The sequence below is a fragment of the Oncorhynchus tshawytscha genome, linkage group LG01 (genome assembly GCF_018296145.1).
Source record: "Oncorhynchus tshawytscha isolate Ot180627B linkage group LG01, Otsh_v2.0, whole genome shotgun sequence".
NCBI classification, from domain to species: Eukaryota; Metazoa; Chordata; class Actinopteri; order Salmoniformes; family Salmonidae; genus Oncorhynchus; species Oncorhynchus tshawytscha.
Window position 1 is genome coordinate 43,742,794 of NC_056429.1, and position 14,521 is coordinate 43,757,314.

At 42.1% G+C, this 14,521-nt stretch overlaps 1 protein-coding gene across 2 annotated transcripts in view; it reads right to left on the reverse strand.

Moving 5' to 3' along the window:
• nek7 (NIMA-related kinase 7) overlaps nucleotides 1-14,521 on the reverse strand; it is a 146,730-nt gene that overhangs the window by 35,557 nt on the left and 96,652 nt on the right. For both annotated transcript variants that reach the window (XM_024421572.2, XM_024421564.2), the window contains exons 4-7: nucleotides 8,751-8,813; nucleotides 6,000-6,110; nucleotides 4,051-4,159; nucleotides 3,866-3,973 (exon numbers count right to left, since the gene is read on the reverse strand). In XM_024421572.2, coding sequence (XP_024277340.1) covers nucleotides 3,866-3,973; nucleotides 4,051-4,159; nucleotides 6,000-6,110; nucleotides 8,751-8,813 — 391 coding nt within the window. The remainder of the gene's footprint in view (nucleotides 1-3,865; nucleotides 3,974-4,050; nucleotides 4,160-5,999; nucleotides 6,111-8,750; nucleotides 8,814-14,521) is intronic.

Sequence of the window (14,521 nt, forward strand, 5' to 3'; positions counted from 1 at the left end):
CTCCCTCCCAAAAACCTGGGAAGAGTGAGAGAGCCAAGCTTCCGGGTCAGTAGCTTGAGCCCAACATCACACACATATACAAAATGACACTCATAAATACCTGTTTGACTGACTATTAGCCAAACAATGTTTTTATTTTTATGTTGCATATATTTTTTCCTCCATATTATGTCTATCTCTGATAAGCTACCCAAAAAAGAGCTAATAGCAGCCCATATTAATACATGTAGCCTTAGAAAGGTTCCTGAAATCAATAACGTGCTAAGATCGGATATACTGGCCATCTCTGAGACTCACTAACATAATTCCTTTGATGATACAGCAGTAGCAATACAAGGATATAACATCTGCAGAAAAGACAGGAATGCCTATGGGGGAGGTGTTGCTGTATACACTGAGTGTACAAAGATTTATGAACACTCGCTCTTTCCATGACTTTTAAGCAGTGAGCCAATTGAGACATGGATTGTGTACGTGTGCATTCAAAGAGTGAATGAGCAAGACAAAATCTTTAAGTGCCTTTGAACAGGGTATGGTAGTAGGTGCCAGCCACACCAGTTTGAGCGTGTCAAGAACACTGCTGGATTTTTCACGCTCAACAGTTTGAGTCAAATTGTGAGTCAAGAATGGTCCACCAACCAAAGGACACCCAGCCAAGTTGACACAACTGTGGGAACCATTTATTTAACCAGGGAAGAACAATTGAGGTTAAAAACCTATTTTGCGAGGGTGACCTGGCAAAAAGACCAAACATGGACCAGCATCATCCTTGTGGAGGATGCCCCCGTCCAGCATCCTTGTGGTGTCCATGCCCCGACAAATTGAGGCTGTTCTGAGGGCAAAAGGGGTTGCAACTCAATATTAGGAATGTGTTACTAATGTTTTACACACTCAGTGTAATATTCAGAGCCATATTCCTGTAAAGCTTAGAGAGGACCTCATGTCAAATGTTGTTTAATTGTTGTGGTTGCAAGTTCACCTGCCTCATCTAAAGCCTCTTCTTTTGGGGTGCTGCTAACGGCCACCAAGTGTTAACAGTCAGTATTTGAATAATGTGTGCGCAATGCTTGATAATGCGTGCTGTTAACAGAGAGGTCTATTTTCGGGGTGACCTGAATATTGACTGGTTAACAACTAGCAGTCCTCTCAAGAGGAAGCTTCTAATTGTGACTAATGCCTATAATATGACCCAGGTTGTAACTCAACGAACTAGAGTGAATACCAATTGTGTTGGGTCTGTGGCGTCCATTGTCACAGGTATTGATCATATCTTCACTAATGCTTCCGAACTTTGCTTCAAGGAATATATATATTACTGTAGCGGTCATAAAATTGTGGCAATAACAAGGAAAGCCAAAATGCCAAATTGTAGTAATTTATAATAGATCACACAAAATGTTTTGTTGAAGATGTAAAAAATGTCTGATGTGTATGAGGAAGTGAATCCAGATGCAGCATTGAAAATATAGAGCTGTAACACAGTTGTGAAATCACGAAACCATGTCCATAATAAAAATTCAGGAAGAATAGAAATAGATGGCCTATTCTCTATAGTTAAAACACATCTTATGTAATAAAAATAAACATTTTATGTCTGTTTTTTCTGATGGGCATAGGGACAGTTTCATCTGGGGGCCATCTCCAAAAATGTTTGATGTGTATGAGGAAGTGAATCCAGATGCAGCATTGGAAAGATTTGTACAATTACTACTGACAAGTATGCACTTGTTAAAACATTTGCTGTGAAAACTGAGACCCCTGGATTGATGGCGAATTGAAAAATGGTACGGTACAAAAAAAATTATGCGAAAGAGTTGGCAAACAAGTCAGGCTGCTCAGCTGATTGGTTGACATACTCAAAATTGACGAATGTTTGACTAAACTTAACAAAAAGAAGAAGAAATGACATAAAACACAAAGGGAAAAGACTACAGTACCTTAAATGATATCATGGGCAGAAAACCCAAATCATCTCCATCGTTCATTGAAGTTGGTGGGTGATTTATAAAAAGCCTTACGATATTGCCAATCATTTCGATGACTATTTCACTAGCATAGTGGAAACACTCAGAAGTGAAATGACAACATTGAACAGTGAAGCATCATATTTTTGTATAAAACATGTAATAATGAAAGACAAGCCTACAGCAAAATTACCTTTACATTTCTTTATAAAACAACATCTCACAGCACAATAGAGACAGTGAAATGACACGCACACACAGACATACTCTATCACACTAACACACACATTCTTTAGTTGTATTATTTGTAGATTGTTGTATTTGAAATTTATCAGTGTATCATTGTTTTGCTACTTGCTGTGGTATTTTTTTGTGGACCCTAGAAATCTGCTTTTCGGCAAAAGCTAATGGGGATCCGAATAAACCAAACCAAACGCTCCTCTCCTCTCCCACCCTGACCAAGGGGCTGAAGAAGCAGCCTACTCACAGACCACCTGAAGAGGGCGGTGTGGTTTGTGTTTTCCAAATTAAATGAACACTGTCAGTGTGGGTCTTAAAGTTTACAATTGTGTAATGACTTTCTCTCTTAATTAAAATGGTAAATTTCATTACATGTTTATTTGAGAAAATCCTGTCCTGGGAAAGTTTTTGAGAGTGTGAGAATATGTTAACTGAGCATTTTTGACAAGAGTGGCACAATCCCCACAACAACACATCACGTGCCAGTGTCAGCCGGCCACTGTTTTACAGCAGTCAGAGCTGTGGATCGGCAGTATTTAAAGTATTTAAGTAAAAAAAACTTTAATGTATTACTTAAGTAGTTTTTTTAAGGCATCTTTACTTTACTATTTATATTTTTGACAACATTTACTCCACTACAAGAAAATAATGTACTTTTTACTCCATACATTTTCCCTGACACCCAAAAGTACTCGTTACATTTTGAATGCTGAACAGGAGAGGAAAATTCTCCAATTCCCCCACTTATCAAGAGAACATCCCTGCACATCCCTACTGCCTCTGATTTGGCAGACTCACTCACAAATGCTTCATTTGTAAATTATGTCTGTGTTAGAGTGTGCCCCTGACTATCCGTAATTTAAAAACAAGAAAATAGTGCCGTCTGGTTTGCCATATATAAGGAATTTGAAAGTATTTATATTTTTACTTCTGATTACTTAAGTATATATTTTTAAATTACATTTACTTTTGATACTTAAGTATATTTAAAATCAAATACTTAACTTTTACTCAAGTAGCATTTTATTGGGTGAATTTCACTTTTACTTGAGTCATTTTCTGTTTAGGCATCTTTACTTTTACTCAAGTATGACAATTGGGTAATTTTTTCACCACTATGTATCCGGCAGCAGAGGCGAGGTGTGTTTCAGACAGGTTCGCCCAGACAACAGTTCAGAAGTCAGAGGTCAAGGCAACAGGAAGTGACAAACTGGCAATTGAAGAGGTGACAGCCCCTAAGCTGCCATAAGAAGGCCTAAACCCCCAGCTTTATAACACACAAATGGTTCTGGGCTGCACCAGCTAATGAAACACATCCCCCCCTTACTGTGTGGGTGTGTGCGTGTGTGTATGTTTGGTTTTACTATCATTGTGGGGACCATAAGTCCTCACAAGGATAGTAAATCCATGAAAATTGGACTAGTTGGCTTAATTTTGCTGGTCCCCACAAGGAAAAAGGCTATTTTAGGCTTAGAGGTTAGGTTTAGGGTTAGCGTTACAATTAGGTATAGGGGTTAGGTTTATGGTTAGAAGTTACGGTTTGGGTTAAGGTTAGGTTTAGGAGTTAGGATTTAAGAAAAATAGGATTTTGAATGGGAATCAATTGTTTGGTCCTCACAAGGATAGTCAAACAAAAGTGTGTGTGTGTGTGCGTGTCTTACCTAAAGAATGGGCAGCGGTGGTTTTAGAGCTGAAGAATCGTCCTAGTCCCAGATCTCCCAGCTTCACCACTCCTGTGGCTGTTATGAACACATTAGCTGGCTTTATATCTGTAGAGAGGACAGGGTAGATAGTTCAAGTTGAAGTTAAAAGTGTACGCATGTGTGCGTGCGTGCGTGCGTAGTACCTCTGTGCATGACCCGTCGGGAGTGCATGTGTTCCAGTGCACTGCACAGCTGGACAAAGTACTTCCACACTGTCCTCTCTGGAATTAACCTCCGCTGCTTCTTGAAGTGCTGCATAGATACACACAGCACAACAATGTCAGACAACATACACAAGCTTGACATACACAACTTACTAGCTAAGCCCCTCGAGTCCCTTTGAATGTATTTGACTCCATCGTTAATATGATGCAGACCTCTCTTTTTGCCTCTCTCGCTACCCTCTCCCTGACCTCTCTCTTTCCCCTCGCTCTGCCTCTCTCTGTCCCTTTTTCCTTCTACCCCCCCTCCTCTCGCTCACTCTTTCTTTCTCATACCGAGCCCTTTCTCATTTTCATTATACTGCGATGGAAAGCACATGAGTTCTCAGAACCAGAGAAAAGGCATTTTGGGGTTATGTTCAAAACGCTCACATCTGGTATATAGCTCCTAACTATATATGTAAACCAGTCACACACAAACTACACAACACACAATTCCCACAACCCTAACCCCCTCACCCTCCCAGCAGCTCCTAGCGGTCGATTATGACTTCATTCTGTTTCAGAGGTCACAGAAACAGTCACCGTGCGACAGGATTACCGGAAATCAATGGTACGAGTGATGGGACAAAGTTTATGCAAACTATCAGCTAGGGCAGCGTAATAGCCAATCGGGTGAGAAATGGACTGGTGAGCTAGCTTTGTTGCTGTGCTGGATGGGATACTGATTGGCAAAAACTAGCAAAATGGAGCGCAGAGAGAGAGTGACGGAACGGAAAAGATAGCGAGAAACAGAGAGAGGAAATGGGAACAATAGTTGAGAAAGAGAGAGTGAACAGGAATGATAGCAAGAAAGTGTGTGTGCACGTGCATCTGTCAGTGTGTGTGTGTGTGTGTGTGTGTGTGCACTTGCGTCTGTCCCAGCGTGCGTCCCATGTGTGTGCGCTTGCGTAGGTGCACGTGTGTGAAATAGAGAGACCTTGGCCCACATCCAAACAAAGGCAGCATGGTGGGCCATTCTTCCCCTTGCCCCACATTAGCATATCAGAGAAGTGTTTGATGTCAATGGGGAAGCAGAAGAAAGCCTTCCATGCCTTCCACTGCAAAAACTGCACATGCAATATTCTGTAAGTGCATGCAAATCAAGTACCATTTGATTTTATTAGAATCCTGAGATGGTCAGGGCAAGTGCCAGGAAGAGGAAGGGAGAGAAGGGGGGGCACCACAGTGTAAGAATGGTGTATTTACTTCATATCGCAGCAGGGCATTGAAGGGGGAGCGAGGAGGTTTGTAGTCATGATACCAACCTCTGGACTGGCACAGTTTAATTAGGAAAACAAATGATTTGAAGAGAGGGCAGGAGCGAAGGAAGACCTATGTGTGTGGGTCCGTGTGTGTCAGTACGTGTCTGTGCCCGGGTGTGTGTAGTCTGCCATGTGGTATCTCTCACAGGCAGTGCTAATCGTGCTGTCCTAATTTGCAGTGTGAGACAGCATTGGATGGTTGGACATTGAGAGCTGCAGTAGATGAGTGCTAAGGGCTTATTGAGATGCTCAGATACACCCTGGCTAGGCATCATTTATACATGGAGAGGCTGCTCTGCCCAGGGTTTTACATACATAACATACATACATAACATAGCACTAATTTGACACTGGCATGAGTGAAGAATGTGAATACTATGGTTCTGGTGGAGAGTTGTCCTGTATGAGAGATTACAGCAGGCAAACACATTTGACATAAGAGTTAAGCAAAAGTAGATCACTATGGCGGCCTACTGTTTATGATCACCGGAGTGGACCATCACTATAGTGGATCGCCAGTAGATCAGCACCAGAGATCATCACTTCAGCGGGTCAACAGGGTAGTAGATCACCAGGGTGGATTCCAGTGAGGAAGGTTGACCTGTGTGGGAGCATCAAATATCTTACCTTGATCATCCGGGAGAGGTCACCAGCATCGGCCAGTTCCAACACAATGTTCAGCTCATTCTCCTCAATAAATGATGCATGGTACTTGATCACATTTGGGTGGTTCAGTTGCTGTACGAGAGAGAGAGAAACAGAGAGAGAGAGATGGTGAGAGAGGGAAAGAGAGAGAGGGGGAAAAAAATTGAGATATAGCGAGAGAGCGCGAGAGAGAATAGATGAGGGAACAATGACTGTTTAACTGGCTCCCAGGGTTTGTAAAAGCTTTGTGAAATCAACACATATTTTGTCCCAAGTCTCCAACCAATGACCCCTTCTTACACAGATATAACATACCACACAATGTGACAATGAGTATGTTAAAGTGCTGAAATCCTTTCAAGTAACCATTATCAGGTGCTCCTGTGATGTGTAATGTTGTCGGTCATTTGGCTGGCCACGCCGGTGTAGAAACTGTGTAGTTGAATGAGAAGGCTATGGCTTTGTCCTGTGTGTGTGACAGAGCAGTGTGACATGTCAACAACAACCATTGTCTGATTACAACAGGCTGCTGTTCCACACAGCTCTCAACACGCCGCTGGCAGAGAAATAAATAGATCTAGAAAACCCTCTCATTTTCTCAACAGATTATTTCCTGTTGATCGGTCAATAAGTGACTAACCACATCAGGTGCAGTCAGACAGAGAGAGGGGAGGGAGAGAGTGAGAGAGAGCTACAGTAGACGTGTTGTGTGTCAGGGGTTGTGATGTGAGCAGCGATAGCGGGGCCCAGGCATGCGGTATGACACTGCTCCGACGTGATTAAAGAAATGTTCACTCTGTGGACTGATCCACAGGAGAAGCAACGTATACATACTGTACACACACACATACAAACAAACACTGCAGCAGATGTATTTTTGGATCAGGGTTGCAGCTCTGTGATGCGTCATTTCAGAGCAAGAGAAACATCCATGTGCTCCCCCCCCCCTCATCCCATCTCTCTCCTTCCCCTACTCACATTGACCCGTGAAGACCCTGGCCATGCTAAGAGATATGACTGTAGATGCTGGCTCCCCAGCTCCAGGCCTGGACAGCTACAGGGTGTGTGTGCAGGCAGGGCCAGGCTTCTGTCCAGTTAGTTCAGGTTAAATGAGGTTAATGTGAGCAGGCTTCAGGACTGCCCGTGAAACAGACTGGAGTAATTGAATCTGAGCCGGACACTGGGACTGGGCTGGGGGTGTACTGCATCTCATCTCACAGAACTCACGTAAGGTTAGGATGGACATAAACTACAACACAAAGGCTGAGAGATGGACAGAGAAATGTGAGAGAGTGAGCGAGTAACATTGTGCTCCGGCATAATATATCAATACGTCATGGCAATGAATCAAATTTAAATGGAGTCTAAGAGTATAGACAGTCATTCATCAATGTATATACAGTATATGCTTTTTAGCAGACGCCTTTATCCAAAGCGACTTACAGTCATGCGTGCATATATTTTACGTATGGGTGGCCCCGGGAATCAAACCCATATCCCTGGCGGTACAGGCACCATGCTCTACCAACTGAGCCATACAGGACAACAGGATCATCTAGCCTACACTTTACAAAGCATATGAACAGATAGAGAGACAGATAGAGAGACAGACAGAGGACCGTGAGCATGCATGCCAGCATGTGTGTGTGTGTGTGTATGTGTCAGGCCCATGGCAGTGTGCATCTCATTACTCTGATTTGGCTGTGTGTCGTGTTGTCCTGTCTACTGGGGTAGAAGGATGGATAGATGGAAGGAAGGCTGGATTCCCCTGTTCACAATCTGGCCTTGTTAGCCCTGCCCAGTACACACACACACACACACAGCCAGACTGTTGGAATGAACCACCACAACCATTAGCACTCACACAGAAGAGACAGAGCAGAGAAAGCACACACACACTCAAGGAGGAGGGATAAAGAGAGGCGTGAGGGAGAGAGAGGGGGAGGGACGGAGTGACATATCTTGTGCATCAGCCTCCTGAGCCCTAGAATGGACGAGAGAGGGGGAAATGGAGGGAGGGAAAAAGAGGGGGCATGTGGCTAAGCCTGGCATAACACCAGTCTCCTTTGTGGTTGGCTAATGCAGACCTCATCAAATCAAAATCAAATCAAATTTTATTGGTCACATACACATGTTTAGCAGATGTTATTGCGGGTGTAGCAAAATGCTTGGTGTGTATGGAGGTGTGCTAGGTGTGTATGGAAGAGAGAGTAACGTGTTATGAACAGAGTTAGCAACAACCTGGAGAACACACACACCTCTGATCACCGAGACAGAGGGAGTTATTCAACCTGTCATTAATTTGTTCATTAGCTTTTGAGACTAGAGACAAGCAAAGCATGTTTAAGGTAGTTTGATCAATGAAAACACTTCATTTAAAGAAGAAAGACAAAAGAAAGACAAAAAGATGTGGGGCGTGGGGTGGGGCGTGGGAGGGGGGGGACAAAACATCAAAAGACACACAAGGGAGTCTGCTAAATTTCCATGGCGATCCACTATTGCCCCCCTTCTAAACAATACTGAGAGAGAAAAAATGAAATGTTTTGGGCATAAAAAAAAAAGAGTCAATGTAAGCCTGGAGGAGTCTCTCACACACACACACACACACACACACACACACACACACACACAAAAGAGGGAGGCACACACACAGCACAGAGAAAGACACAAACACACTCGCATGCAGGCGTCTGGTACAGATCAATTGTTTTCTCGCTCGCTCTGGTTCTTTACCTTTAGGAGATCTATTTCTTTGATGCAATCTTGCCGAGCTTTGGCATCCATCAAGTCGAATATCTATCAAGAGATCAAAAGGAGAGATTGTTGCAGCATGTTCAAGGAAAGGAGAAAGAGAGAGAAGGAAAAAACACTAATAGAATGACAACAAAACATCATGGCTGCTGATGCTATATGTAATGACACACACACACACACACACACACACACACACACACACACACACACTTCTCAGCAGCAGTCAGTGATGCTCTCAGCCACAATAATAACGCATCACCCCATTTCTTCATTCATAAACATTTCAACTATCCTATGAGAGTACAATTACCATAATGCTAATTAGACCTATAGCTACAGTACACTACCTTTCACGACTGTGGCTGTTGAACAAGTTCAGGAGACTGAAGGACTTGGTGTTTCCTTGGATTGTAAACGGTCCCGGTCAAAACATATAGATTTAATAGTCTGTCTGTAATAAAGAAATGCTCTGCTTTTTGACACCACACTCCACAAAGCGGGGCGGCAGGTAGCCTAGTGGTTAGAGTGTTTGACTAGCAACCGAAAGGTTGCAAGATCGAATCCCCGAGCTGACAAGGTAAAAAAAATCATGTTCTGCCCCTGAACAAGGCAGTCAACCCACTCTTCCTAGGATGTCATTGAAAATAAGAGTTTGTTGTTAACTGACTTGCCTAAAGGTAACAAGTGAAGACTTCGAGAATATATATATATATTCTAGCCTGTAATCAAAATCTATTGTTGCCTCTTGGTAGCTCAGCCCGCATGGTGAGAACAAAAGGGGAAGGCTGTGTGTCCTTTCCCTCGATTTGAGTGTCCTTGTGCTTGTTCTTTTTCTCTGGATTGTGCTCCTTGTGGTGCTCCTTCTTGAGTTGTGTTCCTGTTTGCTCTGTCTGATGGCTCTCTTCTTGATGTTGCAGAGGTAATGATCTGGAGTTGCTTCTCCTTTCCTTGAAGAAGGTTAGCTTATGTGTACGGTTCAGGCTTCACTAGATCTTTAAGTCTTTTTTGTTTTATTTAACTAGGCAAGTCAGTTATGAACAGATTCTTATTTACAATGGCGGCTTACACCGGCCAAACACGGACGACACTAGGCCAATTGTGTACCGCCCTATGGGACTACCAATCACGGCCAGTTGTGATACAGCCTGGATGTCTTAAGTCCTCACTGAGACTGCTTGTACTTGGGCTCTTCAGTCACAATTAGAAATGTACTAAATTGCAGGTATTCTGTCCTGAAAAGTTACTTTCCCTGTCTTATCAGTTACCATTTCTTGCTAAGGCCCCTAAATGGGGGTTCTTCTTCCCTCCTTTGAGAAGCTGTTGAGCCCAGAGCAGGGCAGAGAAGGCAATGATAAGAGAGTGAGAGAGGTTTCGATGATCTATTTTACATGTTTGGCAATGTAAACATATGTTTCCCATGCCAATAAAAACCTTTGAATTTATTTAAGAGGGGAGCAGTTCTTTTTTAGCCTTGCGAGGTCACATGGTATCCCACCTAGGTGTCAAGAGCCATTTTTATGACCCATTGTCTTAGAGCAGGGATGGGCTACTTTGATGGGGGTGCGGCCCCCAAAAAAACAGAACTCATCAAGAGAGGCCACAGTGGCTTGTGGGTCTGCATATCCACATGCATACACCCTCTATAATTTCCTGCAATTCTACATATTTTGACATGGGGTGGAGACAAATGTTCGCAGTTTTTAATATGATAATTGATTACCAATGGGCCAACGGTCGGTAATTCGACCATGCTTACTACAAGTTTAGATAGCTGGCCAATCAAACAAAAAATATTATGCTGGAATTAGCTAATTGAGGGACTGCTGATGAACAACTCAATTTCAGAATTGCACTTTGTGCATCTATTATACTAACTCTCAACAGTAAATTGACACGCCGACTGAATCCCCCCCAAACAAACGAAAATACAATAATTTGAAGGAAAAAAAATGTATTGGTCCGCGGGTCTACAGTTGCCCATCCCTGTCTTACAGAGAGAGAAAGTCCAAGGAGGCTATAATTGTTCAGCATATGATTTATGATTTGTATTCGGATCCCCATTAGCTGCTGAAGAAGGGTCCACACAAAACACGGAACATGACAAAATACAGAACACTAACAGACAGTACCCGAAACACAAATCTAAACTAAGAACACCATGACCAAAAGAACAATACAACTATTTAAAACAATAAAAATACAACTGAAGGGCTCCCAAGCAGCGCAGCGGTCTATAGCACTACGAATACAGGCTGCATCACATCAGGCCGTGATTGGAAGTCCTATAGGGCAATTGGCCCAGTGTCGTTTTGCCTTGCAAAAGTATTCATCCCCATCTGTGTTTTTCCTATTTTGTTGCATTACAACCTGTAATTTAAATGGATTTTTATTTGGATTTCATGTAAATGGAAATTGATTTCATCAAAATAGTCCGAATTGGCAAAGTGAAATGAAAAAAAAGTGACTTGTTTCAAAAACAATTAGGGGGAAAAAAACGGAAAAGTGGTGCACACATATGTATTCACCCCCTTTGCAATGAAGCCCCTAAATAAGATTTGGTGCAACCAATTACCTTCAGAAATCACATTATTAGTTAAATAAAATCCACATGTGTGCAATCTAAGCGTCACATGATCTCAGTATATATACACCTTTTCTGAAAGGCCCCAGAGTCTGCAACACCATTAACCAAGGGGCACCACCAAGCAAGCGGCACCATGAAGACCAAGGAGCTCTCGAAATAGGTCAGAGACAAAATTGTGGATAAGTACAGATCAGGGTTGGGTTAAAAAAAAATATCAGAAACTTTGAACATCCTACGGAGCGACATTACATCCATTATTAAAACATTGAAAGAATATGGCACCACAACAAACCTGCCAAGAGAGAGCCACCTACCAAAACTCATGGACCAGGCAAGGAAGGCATTAAATCAGAGGCAACTAAGAGATCAAAGATAACCCTGAAGGAGCTGCAAAGCTCCACAGCAGAGATTGGAGTATCTGTTCATGGCACCACTTTAAGCCGTACACTCCACAAAGCTGGTCTTTACAGAAGAAGGGCCAGAAAAAAGCCATTGCTTAAAGAAAAAAATAAGCAAACACAGCATGTGGCAGACTCCCCAAGCATATGGAAGGAGGCACTCTGGTCAGATGAGACTAAAATTGAGCTTTTTGGCCATCAAGGAAAACGTTACGTCTGGCACAAACCCAACACCTCTCATCACCCCGAGAACAACATCCCCACAGTGAAGCATGGTGGTGGCAGCATCATGCTGTGGGGATGTTTTTCATTGGCAGGGACTGGGAAACTGGTCAGAATTGAAGAAATTATGGATGGCGCTAAATACAGGGAAATTCCTGAGGGAAACCGGTTTCAGTCTTCCAGAGATTTGAGACTTGGACAGGGGTTCACCTTCCAGAAGGCCAATGACCCTAAGCATACTGATTAAGCAACACTCAAGTGGTTCATTGGGAAACATTTAAATGTATTGGAATGGCCTAGTCAAAGCCCAGTGCCAAGCTTATAGAGACATACCCCAAGAGACTTGTAGCTGTAATTTCTGCAACAGGTGGCTCTACAGAGTATTTACTTTTTTGTGTGTGTGGGGGGTGGGTTATGCACGCTCAAGTTTTTTTTATTTTCTTATTTCTTGTTTGTTTCACAATAAAAAATATTTGGCATCTTCAAAGTCGTAGGCATGTTGTGTTAATCAAATGATACAAACTCCCCAAAAATCTATTTTAATTCCAGGTTGTAAGGCAAGAAATTAGTAAAAATGCCAAAGGGGGTGAATACATTCTCAAGCCACTCTAGTCACTATATTATGGTCAATATATCCAATAGGTGTGGATACAGCTTTAGAACAAAGTTCTGCAGAATTAGTAAAGATATGATCAACACACTTGGATGATGTAGTTCCTGTACTGTTTGTAAACACTCTGGTTGGTTGATTGATAACCTGAGCCAGATTAGAGGCACTGGTTACAGTAGGAAGCTTCTGCTTGAGTGGACAGCTTGGTCACCCAGAAAACAGGCCCCTCTTAACATCACACACATCAAGAATTTCACACATATTATCCAGATCATGACTATTAGCAACTGTTGTCCAATAGCAGCACCCAAAAGGAGAAGCTTTTGATGTGGCAGGTGAATCAGCAACCACAACACTACAACAATATTAGATATGAGATCCTCTCTAACCTTTACAGGAATATGACTCTGGACATGTGCAACAACACCTCCATAGGCATTTCTGTATATGTTACATCCCTGTATTACTACTGCTGTATAAAAGGAATTATCTAAGTGAGTCTCAGAGATTGATAACATTCATATACTGCCTTAGTAAGTTATTGATTTCTTGAACCTTATTTCTAAGGCTACATATATTTATATGGGGTATCTATTCTTAGCACTTTTCTGGGTAGCTTGTCAGACATAATATGGAGGAAAAAACTAGGGCTGTCCCCGAAAAAAAAATAATCTTGGTCGACCGAAAGTTGTCTGTTCTTTCAACCAAACGAGTGGTCAACATTTTTTTACTTGTATTTTTCCATATATAGACACACCCTATGTGTTTCAATAAAATCAACTACATTAATTGAGCTGGTCTGATGCTTTAAGTTTAGCATTTGATGAAATAAGACAAAATGTCTCGGGAGGGTGCCAGGGATCTAGAACAAAAAACATTAACCTGACCCAACTGTTCTCCTCCAGCTCGTGCTGACTGCCGCAGATTCCGCCATTACTCTCCTGAAGTTGCCGGCAACCTTTCTCATGTGGAATGCCAATTTATCTTACCATTTCTACCGATATGCATGCCAGTTATGGTTTTCATATGCACATTATGGTGAAACAGTTTAATTTAATTTATAATATGTATATATAACAATATAACATGTCTCAAATCAGTCATGTGGTTAATAAAAATTCAATCCAAATCTAAATGGATAAATCTAAAAAGTAACTTCTATTGCCAACTATGTAAAAAAAATAGCCTACATAAAGCCAACAAATAAAAACATTGTAGTCTGCAGGTAGAAAATATCCTGATAAAAATAAATATCCCCCCCCCAAAAAATCACACTCACTACTATAGGCCTACTTCTATTCGTGTGAGTCCATACTCATCATTAACAGGAGAGCTCCAAACAAAAGACAAATGACTAAATTGACAAAACTCAAAGATGGAATGAAATGAACCTAAACTTGTTTCTCACAAGTGTAGCATGGGTTGTGCACTCTGCAAACAATGTATCCACTCCGGCAATGATAACAGGAAGACTGCAATAATAATACTGAACACATTAACTTCTTATGGCTGCAGGGGCAGTATTGAGTAGCTTGGATGAAAGGTGCCCAGAGTAAACAGCCTGCTCCTCAGGCCCAGTTGCTAATATATGCATATTATTGTTAGTATTGGATAGAAGACACTCTAAAGTTTCTAAAACTGTTTGAATGATGTATGTGAGTATAACAGAACTCATATGGCAGGCAAAAACCTGAGAAGAAATCCAAACAGGAAGTGGGAAATCTGAGGTTGGTCGATTTTCAACCCAGCCCCTTTTGAATACACAGTGGGATAATGGTTATATTGCACTTCCTAAGGCTTCCAACCATCTTTAGAAACTTGAATGAGGCTTCTACTGTATTGTGGGGCCAGATGAGAGCTCTTTGAGTCAGTGGTCTGGCAGAGAACCAGGTCCTGGTCATGCGTATTTCACATGATAGCGACCTGCGTTCCATGG